Source organism: Chlorocebus sabaeus, chromosome 14 (genome assembly GCF_047675955.1).
Source record: "Chlorocebus sabaeus isolate Y175 chromosome 14, mChlSab1.0.hap1, whole genome shotgun sequence".
Taxonomy (NCBI): Eukaryota; Metazoa; Chordata; class Mammalia; order Primates; family Cercopithecidae; genus Chlorocebus; species Chlorocebus sabaeus.
In genome coordinates this window covers 46160275-46175883 of record NC_132917.1, presented here as the reverse complement: position 1 = coordinate 46175883, position 15609 = coordinate 46160275, and the positions used below count along the sequence as shown (strand labels likewise).

General features: G+C 48.9%; 1 protein-coding gene and 1 long non-coding RNA gene across 3 annotated transcripts in view; one reads left to right on the top strand and one right to left on the bottom strand.

Moving 5' to 3' along the window:
* The first annotated feature begins 2109 nt into the window (after positions 1-2109).
* Positions 2110-3664, top strand: LOC119627110 (uncharacterized). Its single transcript, XR_005243153.2, has 3 exons — positions 2110-2258; positions 2627-2859; positions 3468-3664. It is a non-coding gene; the product is annotated as an uncharacterized lncRNA (long non-coding RNA).
* A 5570-nt stretch (positions 3665-9234) lies between these two features.
* The window catches only part of EPAS1 (endothelial PAS domain protein 1), an 89843-nt gene continuing 83468 nt past the window's right edge, over positions 9235-15609 (bottom strand). For both annotated transcript variants that reach the window (XM_007970745.3, XM_007970744.3), the window contains exons 12-16: positions 15072-15562; positions 14079-14205; positions 13777-13891; positions 13266-13439; positions 9235-11410 (exon numbers count right to left, since the gene is read on the bottom strand). In XM_007970745.3, coding sequence (XP_007968936.1) covers positions 11259-11410; positions 13266-13439; positions 13777-13891; positions 14079-14205; positions 15072-15562 — 1059 coding nt within the window. In that variant the 3' untranslated portion in view covers positions 9235-11258. The remainder of the gene's footprint in view (positions 11411-13265; positions 13440-13776; positions 13892-14078; positions 14206-15071; positions 15563-15609) is intronic.

The following is a 15609-nucleotide window of genomic DNA, read 5'->3' as shown; positions in this document are numbered from 1 at the left end:
TATATTGGCCTCACTAATGAGTTCCAAGTGTTCCCTCTTTTTCTATTCTGTAAATGTATTGGAGACAGAATGATACTCCTTACACGTTTGGGAGAATTTAATGGTGAAGCCATCTGGGTACTGAAGTTTTCTTAGTGAGAAGGTTTTATTTAAAGACTCACTTTTCAAAGTAAATGTAGAACTATTCATGTGCCATCATGCCTGGCTAATTTTTAAATTTCTTTTGTAGAGATAGGGTCTTGCTATGTTGCCCAGGCTAGTCTTGAACTCCTGGGCTCAAGTGATCCTCCCACCTTGGCCCCACAAAGCGCTGGGATTACAGGCGTAAGCCACATGGCCAGCCCTTGTTTTCGATGACCTTGACAGTTTTGAGGAATTCTGATGAGGTTTCTTGGTAGAATGTTCCTCAGTTGGGACTTGTCTGATTCTCTTTCTCATTATTAGACTGAGATTCCCTAAAAGTTTTTAGGGGGAAGAATCGTAGAGGTAAAATATGGTTTTTATTATATCATGTCAAGGGTACATACCATTTTTTAAAAATTGAGATGGAGTCTTGCTATGTTTCCCAGGCTGGATTTGAACTCCTGGGCTCAAGTGATCCTCCTGCCCCAGCCTGCCAAGTAGCTGGGACTACAGGTGTGTGCCACCATGCCCAGCAAAGGCGTATACCATTAACTAGCCCTTCAAAATCTAGATCTCCCTATGAATATGGGTAAGTATGCTAACAGATCATTCCAGGAAATGACCATATGCCCCTGAGAAAGGAGTTGTGGATCCTATGTTTCTTTAGGGAATCTCAGTCACCACATCCCTCTGGAGATGTGAGCATCTTGCTGTGCTGAGTATAGCTGTGTTTAAAGATGTGTTTTCTTTACAAGGTGATCTCTAGATATGAGCCAACTGTTTCATCTGGTGCTCATCCAAAGAAACCACAGTTGTTCGGACACTGGAGGAAAAGCTGACTGTGCTGGAGAAGTGGGGTGTTGGTTTTCAGCGTGGTCACACCTTCCTTAGGGGTTTTCGAGGGGAATTCTGACTTGGTGGGTTTTTTTTTTTTTTGCTTTCTTCGTAACTTCAGATGCAATGCCACAGTACCTCCCAAAGAGAAACAGTAGTCCATGAAGGCCATGCAGTCTAAATCTCTATTAAGGAAGAAACACATTTTAAAATCTAAATTCACCATAATTTGCACCATTTTTTCGGCTCACAGTTAAGGGGCAGTGCCAGTTCCCCTCTGGTCATCCTGGGTTGCATACGGGCCATCTGTCTTTCACGACCAGGCTTTATCTACACAGAGACGTGAGTGAAGTTTTGCAATCCTTGTTTTTCTTTACCCTTTCCTGTTATTCTTAGCCCGTCGTGTTCTAAATAGCTTTCTCTGGTGGTAAAGAGATTCCTCTGTTATTCTGAGCACGTAAACACTGAAACATTAGGGAAAGGGTGAGGTTTGTTTCCGAGTGTATTTGCATTCAGCTGGACTCTGTTTTCCTGCACCCATAGGCCTGATCCTATCCTGTGGAGCCACCCAGAAAAGTTCTACACCTTCTGCTTCTCCAGATATTTGCAGGTGGGCTTTTGAGCTCCCCCAAACCTTACTTTCTCCAGTACAAACTTCCTCAGCTTTTCTAGTCGGTGTTTGTAACATAGTTGCGAGTCTCCTCACCATTTTAGTCATCCTTCTTTGAATACAGTCCTGTTTATTAAAACCTGGTGCCCAGAGAGGGATATCATATATCAGCGTGGCTTCCTAGCCCACAGTATTGCGGGATTACCCGTTCCTTTTTTCTCAGTATTGTTCTTCTATTAATGCATTTTAGGGTCACATTATTACTATGATTACTTTATAGGCTAGTACTCATTTATTAATAAGATATTTTTCAGAAATTCCCATACTCCATACCAAAGGCACTTCCTTGGCAAAGTATTTCTCTCTGTCTTGGTTTCTTCATCTCCAAATGGCAATAATTATGATACTGTGAGCTCACAGGACTGTTGTGATGAATGAATGAGATACTCTGGTCAAGCTCAGCCTAATAAATAATAAAGTCACTGTGACCGTCTCTACTTTCTGACTGTGAGTACTGCTACCAGTCCACCCCCACCTCTGCTTGTAGAAATAAAAGGAGCAGATTATGCGAGGGGATGGGTCCACCTGGAGTGACGTGAGGAATACCCAGAAGACCCCGTCCACCTCCTCCTGTTTAGAAGATGTCTTTTGCTATCCTGCTTTGATGCCTGGAATTTCATCCTTCACCCATGTGAGTCATCATTGGACCCAGGAAGTTACAGATCTATCAGTCGTATCCTCCCCATCCCCACCCCTGGAGAGCTGCAGATGCCACCCACAGCTGGCTCCTGGAACCTTGAGCAGAGACCGGGTCACACATACCCAGGATCTCCCAAACCCATGCAGGCCAACCCACCCCGGTCTGAGTCATCTTTCCCATCCAGACTTGAGTCTTAGAGCGCTGCCCTGGCCTTTAGTGAGGCCCCCAAAATGATGTCAGTGTTCATGCTCAGCTGCCCTCGCCTCAACCAGGCTAATGAGGATGGGGAAAACATTCTTTGTTTTAGGCCAAATGGGTCTTCTCTAACTGCAGCTGTTTTCTTTTTTTGTTCCTACAAGTGCTGGGCCCACCCACATAGTCTAAAGCCAAGATCAGGACAGAGGGGGAGGGAGCTGTCCCCTGGCCACCCTGATACCTGTTGTTGGAAATCAACGAACAAACACAAACCCACTTTGCGTTCCGTGAGTGTGCATGTATGTTGGTCCCTAGGCGCTTTAGGACAAGAGGAGGGCCAGAAAGCTCTGCCCATGCGTGGGGAGCATGCTGGATCTTCCTTCTAGCCACAGAAGAGGTCAGCCCCCTGCCCCCGCTGGCCTGCTTGCTCGAACCTCTGAGAGACCTCTGGGCAACATGCTATCCCTCCTAATTGTCTGCCTCGGCAGACCAAGCCTTCCAGGTCATCAGTCACCACCTGGCCCTTCTGCACATCAGCTCCTCCTTCACCCCTCCTCAGCCTCCAGACCCTTCCACTGCACTCTCGAGAACTCTTGTCTCCTAGAGCCTCCCCTCCTCTGAAGGGGCCTTCACCTTCTTTCACTGAAGCCTTCCTGTCCTCAGGGTCCCTGCTCCCTGCAGCCACTCAGGTTGAGGCTGGTTTCTGTTGCCTACAGGCAGGTGTCAGGCAGGGCCGGACGTGGAGGAGTTACTCATTCCTCCCCCTCAGTCCTCAGACTCTTGTTTCTTCCCCCAGTGACTTCAGTCCCCAGCTGCTTTCTCCGTCCACCTTTACTCTCACTGGCGCTGACACCCACCTGGAGCACTCTGACGACATCCTGGCTCCCTAACTTCCTCAGACTCTTACCTTCATTTGATTTCAGCCACCTCTGAGATCTCAACATTTGCTTTTATTTAAAAAATGTTTTAAGTTTACATATGTAAAATTCTTTTTCTGATGTACAGGGCTATGGTTTTTTAGACATGCATGGATTCTCACAGCCACCACCACAGACAGTACATGCAACAGTTCCAATACTCCAGAGAACGCCCTCATCTCTCCTCACCCCTGCCTTCTGGCAAGCAATGAGCTGTTCTCTGTTCCTGCATTTTTGCCTTTTCTAGAATGCCATATATATGGAATTATAAAGAATGTGCCCTTTTGGTACTGGCCTCTTTTGTTCAACAGAATAATACCTTTGAGATTCGTCCACGCTATTGTTTGAATCAAGCGTGTTAACTTTTATTGCTGAGTAGTAGCCCATTGTGTAGATACATTACAATTTTTTTAAAAAAAATCTACCCCTGCTGCAGGACATTTGGGTGTTTTCAGTTCTTGGTGAGGATGAACATTTGTGTGCAGATTTTGTGTGGACTTAAAATCTTGACTTCTTTAAAATACCTAGAAGTGGTCATTGCTGGGTCCTATGTATGTGAGATCCCAATTGTAAGTTTCCTCTCCTCTGACAACTATGCCCCATCCACATGGTTCCTTTCTCTAACATATCACACTGACCACTGTGACGTCACTAAGACCTCCAATTCACTGAGCCTGCCATTTTTTTCATTGATCATGAACCTATTCATTATTTTCTTTCCTTCTCACACAACTTAGTGATCCATCATAATAGTCATTCTACTGGAAACTTTCCTCACTCCCTTCAACATACCCTCCTGGCTGAACCACAACCTGGTAAACTCAACTACCCACCCATTCAGCCTCCATTAGAGTAGAACAGTGTGGCTAGAAGAAAACACAGCTGTGCCACAGGCCAGTTCATGACCGTAAATCTCACCTGAGCTTCTGATACTGATCATCGATCAGTCTGACTTTCTAGTGACTATTTCATACTTGTATCTCTTCAAACCTCTGACAGCCTCATATACCACTGAGGAACTAGCGATCAGACTAGAGATTGCTCATTATCCTCCCACCATCAATTCCACCTGACGGACTAAGGCTTTATTCCCTTCTCTGCCTTCCCCCTTTTAAAACGATGAGCTGTCCATGCTTCTGTCTGAAGCCAGCCCCTCGATGGTGCAGTGGATTCCATCTGTGTCCATCCTACCTTTTCAATCATTTTCCTTCTGCAATTATCCCCTCTCCTGTCTTCATCAACTTCTCTTTCTGCCATTGCCATATATACATTTCCTAATGTAGCGCATCTTCAAAAATAATGTCCCTCCTGGCCTCCTAAAACCAATAACTTTACAGTGGAGAAACCTGACAAACACCTCAGCCAGGTGATCAAGGCGATGAGTCATGATGGCGGAATGTACCCTTGCTGTGATGTGAGGAGGTGATAATGGCACTGTATGTCTGTGGTCTTCCTTTCCAAAACCCAGAAAAACACCAGACAAATCCAAATGGAAGGATGTTCTACAAGATACTTCACTAGCACTCCTCAAAATTGTCAAGGCCATCAAAAGTAGGGAAAACCTAAGAGAAGCCTAAGGAGACATGACAAGTAAATGTAATGTGGTATTCTGAATAGGACCCTAGAACAGAAAAAGAAAGATATTAAGTAAAACTAAAAACCGGAATAAAGTACAGGCTTTAGATCATAAGGTACCAATACTGGTTCATTAATTGTGACATATACGCCATAGTAATGTTAACAATAGAGAAGGCCAGGCACGGTGGCTCACGCCTATATTCCTACCACTTGGGGAGGCCGAGGCAGGAGGATCACTTGAGCCCAGGAGTTCGAGACCAGCCTGAGCAACACAGGGAAACCCTGTCTCTATTCTAAAATAAAAATAAAATAAAATAACAGAGGACACTGAGTGCAGGGAACTCTTATAATAGTCTCACAGGCTTTCTGTAAACCTAAAACTATTCTAAGATAAAAGTTGATTAAATATGAAACCACACACACTCACAGACACACACACTCTCACACACTCCCGTGACCCATGTCATCTTCTTGCTTCACTCCATTTCCCTGCTTTCCTGCACAGGGAACCTTCCCAAAGGAGTTGTATATTGCCACGGTCTCTATCTCCCCACTCCAGCCAGCTCATTCCTCAGTCCACTCCAATCTGCTGTCCTTAGCTTCCCACCAAAACTGCTCTTATTAAGGTTGATGGTGAGCTCCATGTTGGCAAATCTGAGTCCATTTTTTCCCCTTCCCTTACCTTTCAGTCTAGTGTGTGTGTAACCCAGTTCACTATGCCCTCCTTCCCACAGCACCCTTGTCACTTGGCTTTTGGGATACTATACCCCTGGATTTCTTCCTGCTCCTTGGCTGCTCCCGCTCTGTCTGGCTTCTACCAGTGGCCTACGTTCTGTCTCCGGACCTCTGTTCTTCTTTGACTGCACTCTTATCTCATAGGCATATTTCATCCCATCTCGTGGAGTTCAGTACAATTTACCTCCTGCACATTCCCAAATTTGTGTCTCCAGCTTTAAACCCTATGAGGTAGGGACTGCTGTCACCACCATTCTACGTAACAGCAGACTTAGGCTATCAGATGTTTCAGGGACTTCCTTGAGGTTACACAGCAGGAAGCAGCAGGGCTGGGATTTGAACCTAGGTCTGTCTGACTCTAGGCCTGTGTTGTGAGTTGCCAGGCTGCCCGGGCGCCCCCTCCTTTCCCAGCCCCCGTCCTACCTGCTCCCCAGGGCCTCTTGCATGTCCTGCTCATTCTGGCCTCAGGCCTTTGTCTCCCTGGTCCACTTCTCCTGGAATGACCTCTTTTCCCCCTGCCTGTCTAATCCTCTTCCATCCCAGCTCTGGTGGGAGTTTCTCCACTCTTAAGACCCAGGCCAATCTCTGCTGGCCTCCTCTGGACACTTGCAGGTGCTGGAGTCTACCCTAAAACAACCAAGGGTTCATTTGCATCAATAGTTATCATGCTTTCTGAACCCACGACGGGGCCCTTGGCCTAAGTACAGCTGCACCCACAAGGATGCGGAAGCATGTGATCTAACGCTGGGACTGGCTGGGAAAACTGGGCAATGGGCCTCCATCATCACACACCATCTCAGACAGGGTCTCAGTCATCCAGGCGGGCTTTGTTTGGTTTCACCTACTAACTGGGAAGCTTCTAGAAAGAAGGATCATGAGTGCTGAATAAGTATCATTTTTAAACACTGTGTATATTAGGTGGGCCTGGGGAAGTACTTCAAGATCCTTTTCTCCTGGGTCTTGGGGGGCCAAGGAAAGTTCAGTCCAGTAGTGAAAGAATTAATTTAGACTTCATGGAGGTCACAGAGAGGCCGAGCAGTTCCCACAGGGGTCGCTGAGCTCAAAGGAATGTTTGGAAGAAACGGGGGTGACAGGATCGTTTTTGGAAGAACTGAGAGTGCTGGAGGGAAGTGAGGAGCAGGAGACTGGACGGAAGAAGTGGAAAGGGCCATGTGAGAGGCCCAGTGCTGGCTGAGACAGTGAGCAGTGACCTCTGGGGCACAGAACATTGCCCTTTCACTTACGTGAGTTCAGCCCCAATTCCCATGATGCTGGCCAGTGCTCTGGTCCCCACCCTGCCACTAACTCCCTGTGTGACTGCAGGCAAGTTGCTTTGTTTCCCTGGGCCTCAGTTTCCTCATCTCTAAAATGAGGAGGTTGAAAAAAAGAAGTGATGGGGTTGGGTGACATTGTTTCTCAGCTCCTTTCAGCATCCGGAGTCCTTCTGAGATAACACATCCTGTGCTGTCCTACCCTGGGCCACTGCCTCGGGGAAGGAAGAGCCAGGTTAACCTGACCGTTCTTCTACAGGCCTCCTGGTAAAAGTTCTTTTTCACAAAACAGCAGAGAGTCTTTTGTGCGGGATCTAGGAGAGGAATGATGTTAAGTGGTTGAATCTTGCATATTTTAAAAGAAATGAATCTGCATTTCCTTGATCTCCAGAAAAAACACAGTTCATTCACTCTCCATCCCCAACTGAAAATGGGCATCCAAGCCCATGCTGTGGAGTGGGATCAGTTTTGCCCTGCATGATCAGAAGGGGCAGGGTTGGCTCTTCTCTCCCAGGTAGGGCCTTCTGATGTTCCAGCCTTGGGTCAGAGTCCCTCTCCCAGAGAGATTTCTCATCCATAAGCCTGCCAACCAAGACAAGTGCTGAGATGCTGTCGCAGCCCACCAGGGTTTGCTTGCCTGGAGGGGAACATATCTAGCATCAAAAGGACCCCCAGTGGCTGAACGATTGCTAATTCTGTGCAGGCCCCTGCCTTGGTCTTTGCACATCTGGCCACACAGGCATGTACCTACTCCTGAGTCACCTATGTTTTGAAAATATAAAATCAGGAGCATTTAAGTTAGTCTTCACTGGATTGCTTGAGGCAAAATGTGAAGCAGTGATGGCTTGTGTGGGTCTTGTGTCTTGTGCTTGGAGGCTGAGCTACTCTGACCCATCAGGAACAATGGCTTCGTTGTGCTCCTCTCTGACTTGCTTGCTGGACTTGGAAGCAAGAGGAGCTTTGAGCTGCCCAGCACCCCCAGGGGCAGGAGGGTATAATCATGGCCCAAGGACAGCACTGTGGACCCCATGGGACCCTGCAGTTGTTAGGGGGCTGGGATAGCACCTTTCCAGGCCTGAATACTGAATTTGCCAGTGCTCAGAGGCAACTCTGCTCCTGAAGGATGGGCTGAGATGTGTCATTCACAGAAAACCTTCAGAAAAGAACAGATGTTTTCAGGAAGTCCCAGATGGCAGGCAAAGGTGGGTAGGAACCTGGCAGAGCCTAGAAACTCCAATCTGAAGGTCCAGGCCCCAAGTTTTGGAAGAGAAGAGTAAGCAAAAGAACCAGAAGAAGGTCTAAAGGCTAAAGTCATAAAGACATGAGTTTTCTGTTTAGAAATGAGAACAGGGTCCTGTCATAAAACCAGCCTCCCAGCCATCAGTCTGAGGTGTGAGAGGAGAGACGCACTGGCCAGGAGGGGGTTTAAGTTTTTTTCTCCCATCAACAAGCTGTGATTTGCTAGGTCATCTAACAAGTTCCTCAGTTTCAGCTGTAGAATGGGCGCTCATGGCATTGCTTAGACCTAGGATCCAGTGAGCTAACAAGCTAATATATGAGACTACACTATGTGGACCAAATGCATAGGCAAAGTACATGCTGTTGGAGTGGCTGGTTCTAGGGTGGACAGTGAGAGTGCAGGCTGCTGCACAGTCTCTCCCCTTGCCCCCGTCGCTCCATGGAGACAACGGCCTGCTCGCAGGCATGGCATGATTTCGAAAAGTGAAATCTGAATTGGGGAACACATCATGCTCATGTCCAGTTCTGGGCTTTCACTGTGCTCTGTCTCTGGCTGAGGGGATCTCTGCTCTTCCCAACCACAGTCTACCTGGGAAGACCCTACTCAAGCCCAGCCACCTCCAAATTGAAGTACTAATGCCCAGGCTGCCCCTTTCCCTTCGGGACCTCCATCCCAAAGTGCGGTATGTGAATATACAGAGCAGCGTGGCTCTCAGACGACTTCATGTAATTTTCTGAAAGCAGGGACCGTGACTTCTTTCCTTTGGTTCCCCATAGGATACAAAAAATGGCTCTGAGGCAGATAGAAAAATACTTGCAGAAATAAGGAAGATACAATATGAATTTTCAGACTTAGTCAACCGCCGAGTATTTAACAACAGTCTTTCCTTCACCAGTCTTATCAGCTCACTTCAGTAGTCTCATAAAGGTCTGTGCTAATGTTCAATTTCTATAAACTACTTAATAAATATTTCACTTTACATTGGCATAACCCATGATAAATCCACAGGAAATAAGAGCCACCAGCAGTGGTAGGATCAGAATACTTTAATAAGATACCAGTGTCAAAATACATTTCCTTATAAAGTTAAGCTCCCATACAGTTATAATGTTGTCAGTAGGAATTCGACAATATAATAATGTTCATGAAATCGTTACGTTGACAGGTAGGGTTAATATGAAGCTTGGAATATTTTTCAGTGTTTTAGTAAAACTGCAAGGGTAAAATGCCCTTAATGCCAGGGCAACACACACAGGAAATCAAATACCAGCATTTACATGTCAGTAACCCTTCAAGTTCTGCCACCCTGTGTGGGGTAATGCTGTGCAGCTAAAATATGATTTAGACAACACCATGACTAAGGAATTTCTCATATAACTTAAATTTCTTTTGAAAGCTACTTTTTGTTTCTGGCAATAAGTCCATCCGGGCTTACTAAATAGTTGGCCTAATGTGCTTTGTGTGTGTTTTTAGAAACTTCTTCGTTGTACCCATTACAGAAAAGTTCCACGTAATTGGTATTGAAAAACCAGAGGTGTCGTCCCTCTTACCCAGTGAGTTGCAATGTGCTCTGGGAACGCTATTTTCAGTGCTTCCTACCTATACCTGTCACTGCCTGACCCAGAGACCTCAGCCAGGGCCTGCAGCTCGGGGCCATCCCTGGAGGCCTTTGCAGGGCCATCTGGCTGCCAGCTCGGGGGGCTGCAAGGCTGGTCTGGACCAGCTGCTCTCCCGCTGTGCAGCCTCCTCCTCAGTCCAGCTCCACGGGGCTCCAAGGTCGTGGGCTTGGAGGACGTGGACCGGGTCACTATACCATTTCTGACCCCTCATTTGCATGAATTCCCATCTAAACCATCTCATGGTAGTTCTGGAAATGTCTAAATGTGCCGTGTGAAAGACCATCCGAGTCACATAGCTCAGTGCACTTGAAGGGCTAGCAACAAAACCTTAAGAAAAGTTAGAGCACTTCCCCGCCCCACCCCCCGACCCCACAATGTGCCATCAGACCCTCTTGGCAGCAATAATAATAATACATACATACATAGTACATAGAGAACATGAGGGGATAGCGCGCAGTGCTCCCACTGAATGACTCCACTGCTCGGATTGTCACACCTATGGCATATCACAGATGGCAAAAAGCCGACAGAGGGAGGCCTTCCACAGTGTCCGTACAGGCCGTGGGAGCACTGGACAAGTCTGCAGTGTCCACAACACCAAGAAAAATTAACAGCTTTGAAAAGATCTTAAAGTGATTTTGTGAGCAGGATTCCATTTCCGTTTCTAAGGTTTTAGATATTACAAAGTACCCATATATATGATAAACACTTAACCCAGATACAAATTTTCTCTTTTAAAAAAACTCAGTTATGTTTTTGAATAATAATAAAAAATCCACCGAATGCGGGGGAAAAACACCAGTTTAGGAAAAGCCACGCTGTGCAACTTTCACAGATAACCACATACGTTGGAGTTGACCCTTCACATTTCTTTTTTTCCAAAATCAGAGCAGAGTCAGCTTAAACCAAAAAAACCTGAAATTTATAATATGGTGATTAGTTTTAAAAAAGAAAGGAGAAGGGCTCTGCGAGGGAGAAGCCACAAGCTTGGAAAGCAACATCATTTTTGTTTCTCTTTGGCAACAACAGTAATGAGGAATCTTTTTAGTAAAATGAAGCTAACGCTCTCCCTACAGGAGAACAGACATGCACCAAACTTGTTAGTGTGGACAGTTGTGTGTGAGAAGGAGAGAAAGGGAGAGAAACCTATCGATAATATAAATTAGAAGTAATTGAAGGTGGGGAGGAAAAAAAATCTTACAAAATTTAAGAACATTTCAGAACAGGTAAAACAATTGTGTACTTTAAAAATAGGGATAATAAAGTGAGCATCTCAGAAAAAGGCCACTGCGTGGTGACCTGGGCAAGTCTGCCAGGTAAGTCCATCTTGTAAATAGTGTGCTGGTGTTAGAAATACCTAGTTACAAAAACAGATGGAGAGAGTGAAGCTGGTGGGACGGCGTCGGCAGAGGTGCTGCCCAGGTGGAAGGCCTGGCTCAGGTGGCCTGGTCCAGGGCTCTGAGGAGGTCCCCTCCTTGCAGGAGCGTGGAGCTTCCCAGCACGGGCACGTTCACCTCACAGTCATATCTGGTCAGTTCAGGCAGCAGGTAGGACTCAAACGAGGGCCCAAGCAGCCGGCTTGCCATGCCTGAAAGAAGGGTTGGTACCATAACTTAAAGGCCTAAATCAAACATCTGGAAAAGTGGGCGATACCAATAGGGCAGCCCTAATTTCACTCTGCTCCTTCAGTGGTGTCTCCCCCATGGTCTGCTGCATGCCTGGGGAACGTGTCTGCCTTCAGACCCATTGCCTCAGGTGGGGTGCTGAGACCCAAGAAAGAGGACAGCGCGAGGCGCGGGCTGCAGCACAGGGAGGTGGAGGCTTCAGCAAGAGCCTGGGGTTGCTGACCCCATGCCTGCTGGCAGCAGGGAGGAAAGGCTGAGAGGGAGTTCTGAACCACCTGGCATCTATGCTCACATACACAGAACATGCAGAATACACACATACATACACACGCACACACAGCCTGCCTCAAGATTCAAGGGTCTGAAAATCCAGTTTCCAGTCACCACCCTCAGCAGTCCTTTCTTCTTGCCTCTGTGCTATTCTGCTGAGGAGGCAGACCAGTGAGTGGCAGAGGGGACATTCCCAGTATGTACACAGGCCCCATCCCAGGGAGGAAAGGCTTAGGTGGCAGCAGAAAGCCTGGAAGCCCTGCGTTCTGCCCCTCCGATGTGAGATGCCCACCTTCCTTCCCTTGCCCTATCTGCAGAGCCTCGTTCCAGTGGCCATTCCCTCCTGCACCTCCTAGCCCAGGTCCTTGCTGGGGTCCATGCCTGCCTCCCCAACTTGACTGCTCCTGTGGACAGTATCAATGGGTACTTGCTCACCATCCCTTGCTAACTTCTCTTATTCATGGTCAGAAGAGAGTTTAATATGATTCAATTCTTTTGAAAAGAATATGATTTCCCCTTGATTTCAATATTCAGGGTAACTTGTGGGCTTCATAACAAGAAGAATAGTGCTGGCTACCTCTTACTGCACATAAATGTACACTAGTCACTGAACTCAACAGCAGAGCCAGAATTTAAGCCAGGGCTGTCTGGCGGTTCCACAGCCTGGACTCTGAAGCGCAGAACTAGAACTTTCCCCAAACTCTATTGCTGAGGAAATTGCCTTTTAGGACAGGGGCCTGGTATGTTTTTCCGTAAACCACGAATTATTTTCCTGCCAAACAGAAACCTCATGAAGACATCTGTGTTTCACAAGATACTATCAAGATGAAGGTGGCCCAGGGTTGAAGGCAGGCATCGGTGCCTGCAGTTGAACCAATTCCAGTGGGGTGGGCCTACCAGAGCTTTCCAGGCTGCTTTACCTGCAGCAAGTTTCGGCATGCTCTCAGCACCTGCCCGAACTCAGAGTGACACCTCAGTGTGCCCAAGGGACTTTAAAAAAAACACGTCCACATGAAGAACTGAGGAAGTGGGAGGGCTCCACAATTCTCAGGGTGGAAAGATTCCCTTTGAAGCCCCAGGGAAGGAGCACTCCCCTCTCCACGCAGCAAGCTCGTCCCTGCATAGACCAGAGATCCCCTGCCTCTGCCCAGACTCCTTCCCAACTCTCTGAACTTTCTCTTCAACAGGCCCTCACCACTGTGGCTGCCCGCTCTTTCTTCTGAAAGTGCTCCTGTCAGTCAACAGTGGGACAGTGTTCTAGGGGTGGCCAACCCACTGTTCAGCCCTCTGTGGGCAGCAAGTAGTGGTCTGCATTCTTCCTTCAGTATTCTAGCCTGAGTTTTTTAGTTGTGTCTCAGACCCACCCCCTGGGGGGCCTGGTCACTGATGTCACAAGGAACTTGTGAGGAGGTTCCCTAAATCCAAGGAGACCTGAGCCCTGGACATGTGACTTCAAGTCAAGCACTTCCCTGTGCCTGGCACTGTGCAGACACTGGAAAAAAAAATAGAGGTGGGCTTCCCCTGGCATTGGATCCTGAGTACACCCACCTGACACCTTGTGGGCTGACGACAGGCTGTAGTCCTGGTACTGCGTGGCGTAGCACTGTGCGGGAAACCTGCTCTTGCTGTTCTCCCCAGGACTGACGGCAGATGGAGGCTGTGGCAGCGGCAGATGTCTCAGGGGATGGCCCAGGCCCCTCACAGGATTTTGGGTGAACTTACCTGAAAGACCAAAGTCAGAGGGTGACGGTAGCACTGGCCTGAGGGAGGGGAGAGGCCAGGAAGCCCTAGCATCCCTTTCCTTTATAAAAGGTGCTCAGAGTCACCAGAACTACAGCCAGCCTTCAGGACCCTCTGATGGCATCATGTAAGTCAGAGTGGAAATGGAAAAGTTGGGTGTGTGGGACTGGAGGAGGGACAGGATATCACCCCATTCTAACAAGGCTCAGAGAGGCAGGTACGGTCTGTGGTGAGTGAATGGAAGAACCAGGATAGGCTCCTGAGCCCCAGTCCTTCCAGCAGAACCCCCAGGGGGCCTAGGCCTGTGGCCGCTGCTCACCATTGGGGACATTTGCACTCAGTGGCTTGTCCGGCATCAAAGGGCAGCTCCCACCCCTGAGGTTCTTCATCCGTTTCCACATCAAATGTGAAGTGCTGCCACCAGGTGGGTCCCCCTGGGAGTAAGAAGGGCAGATGGAAAAGGGAAAGGGCCAGAGAACCAGGTCCCCAGACTGGGTGGGTTGGGTGGGCCTGGAACAGGGCTGTCACTGGCTTGAAAGGGCCACATCCCCACCCCTCTCAGCAGCCCTGGGTTCCCTAAGGGCTGTGGACAGGCCCCTGTGGCCAGTCGGGATGGCTCACCCCACTCAGGTCCTGGAAGGCTTGCTCTTCATACTCCAGTTGTCGCTTCAGCTTCAGCTTGTTGGAGAGGGCTACCATGGCCGGGCTCAGCACGTCTGGGCCTCGAGCCCCAAAACCCTTTGCAGACCTGCCGAGCCCGAGAGAGCAGGCTATGAGGGAGTCTGAAGCCTCATGCCACCCAGTGCCTTCTCATCTTAGGGGCCCTTCCAGGCCCAATGCTTATGCCTGTGATGACTCAAAGACCCAAAAGACACAGTCTCAGAGGCAGGCTGTGCACCCGCAGGCCAAGCCGGAGCTCTGCCTCCTTCCTCAGCTGTAAGATGCTGAAGGGCTCAAGCCTCCTGGTCTGGGGACGGTGGCTGCCTGGCTGGGCAATGTTAGTCCTTAGGAGGGTTTCTTATGCTCCGTCTCTCCCCTGCCTTTTGCTCCCACTGAAAACTAGTTAGGCTGCTCTATAAAGATAGTACCACCGGCCCCTGGGAGTGGCAGGTCATGGACCAACCACTGTGGCTTAGCCCAGTGAGCTCTCAGCTGGTGAAAGGAGCATGCTGGGGAGAGGGGAAGGCACTTCTGGAGCCTGGGCACAGCTCAGAGAGGCTGCAGTGGTGGGGACCCAGGGGCAGTCAAAAGGCAAGGGGGAGGCATGGGCATCTTTTTGCTTTTTTCAACCAGGGAAAATCATCGCTCAGATGATGAACCCAGATAAGAAAGGCATGCTGGTGGTAGTTCGAAGGGAGACACTGAGGTACAGGGCTCTCAACAAGCCACTTCTTTGCCTGCCCTCAGTCTCCTCCATCCCAGATAAAAACCTGTCCTATGCTAGACCTCACGTGGCTCGAGGTGATTCCCCAAAGTCTGAGCTCAGAGAAGGGCTAAATGGGGTATCAGATGGCTGTGGAGAGGGGCAGGGGCCTCCCTGGGGGTCCAGCTATCTCACTAGTGGGTGCTTCTCTGTTCCGGCCCTACTGGTGCAGCCGAGTGTCTGCCACTTACCTTGTCTTGAATGTGGAGACATGGGGCGGGGAGACAGGGGTCCCCAATGGTGCCGCTCCCAAGAACTCTGTGCGCTGATCCCCAACGGCCCACTTTGTGGGCCCAAAATGTAATGGTGGATCTGGGGGCCACTGGGTATTGGATCTGCCCCCCATGGAAGAGAGAGGGGTGCTGGCCTGGCCACAGCATGGTGGCAGGGATGCTTTGCTTCCAGCATCAAAGAAGATGGAGGACATGGGCCGGTGCTCAGGCTCTGTCTTCTTGCTCTCCAGCTGCTGCTGAAACTTGTCCAGGAGGAAGGGACTGTGCGGGGCTACAGGGGCCAGTGGCTGGAAGATGTTTGTCATGGCACTGAAGCAGTGCTGGGGGGTGGACTGTGGGTTCTCCGCCAAGAGCCGTTCCTCGGGGCAGATGGGGCTTAGCTGGAAGTCTTCCCCGTCCATGGGAATATAGGGTGCCAGTGTCTCCAAGTCCAGCTCATTGAAATCCGTCTGAGGGGAGACAGCACAGGCAAAGAGGCAAGGGGGTTGGTATGACC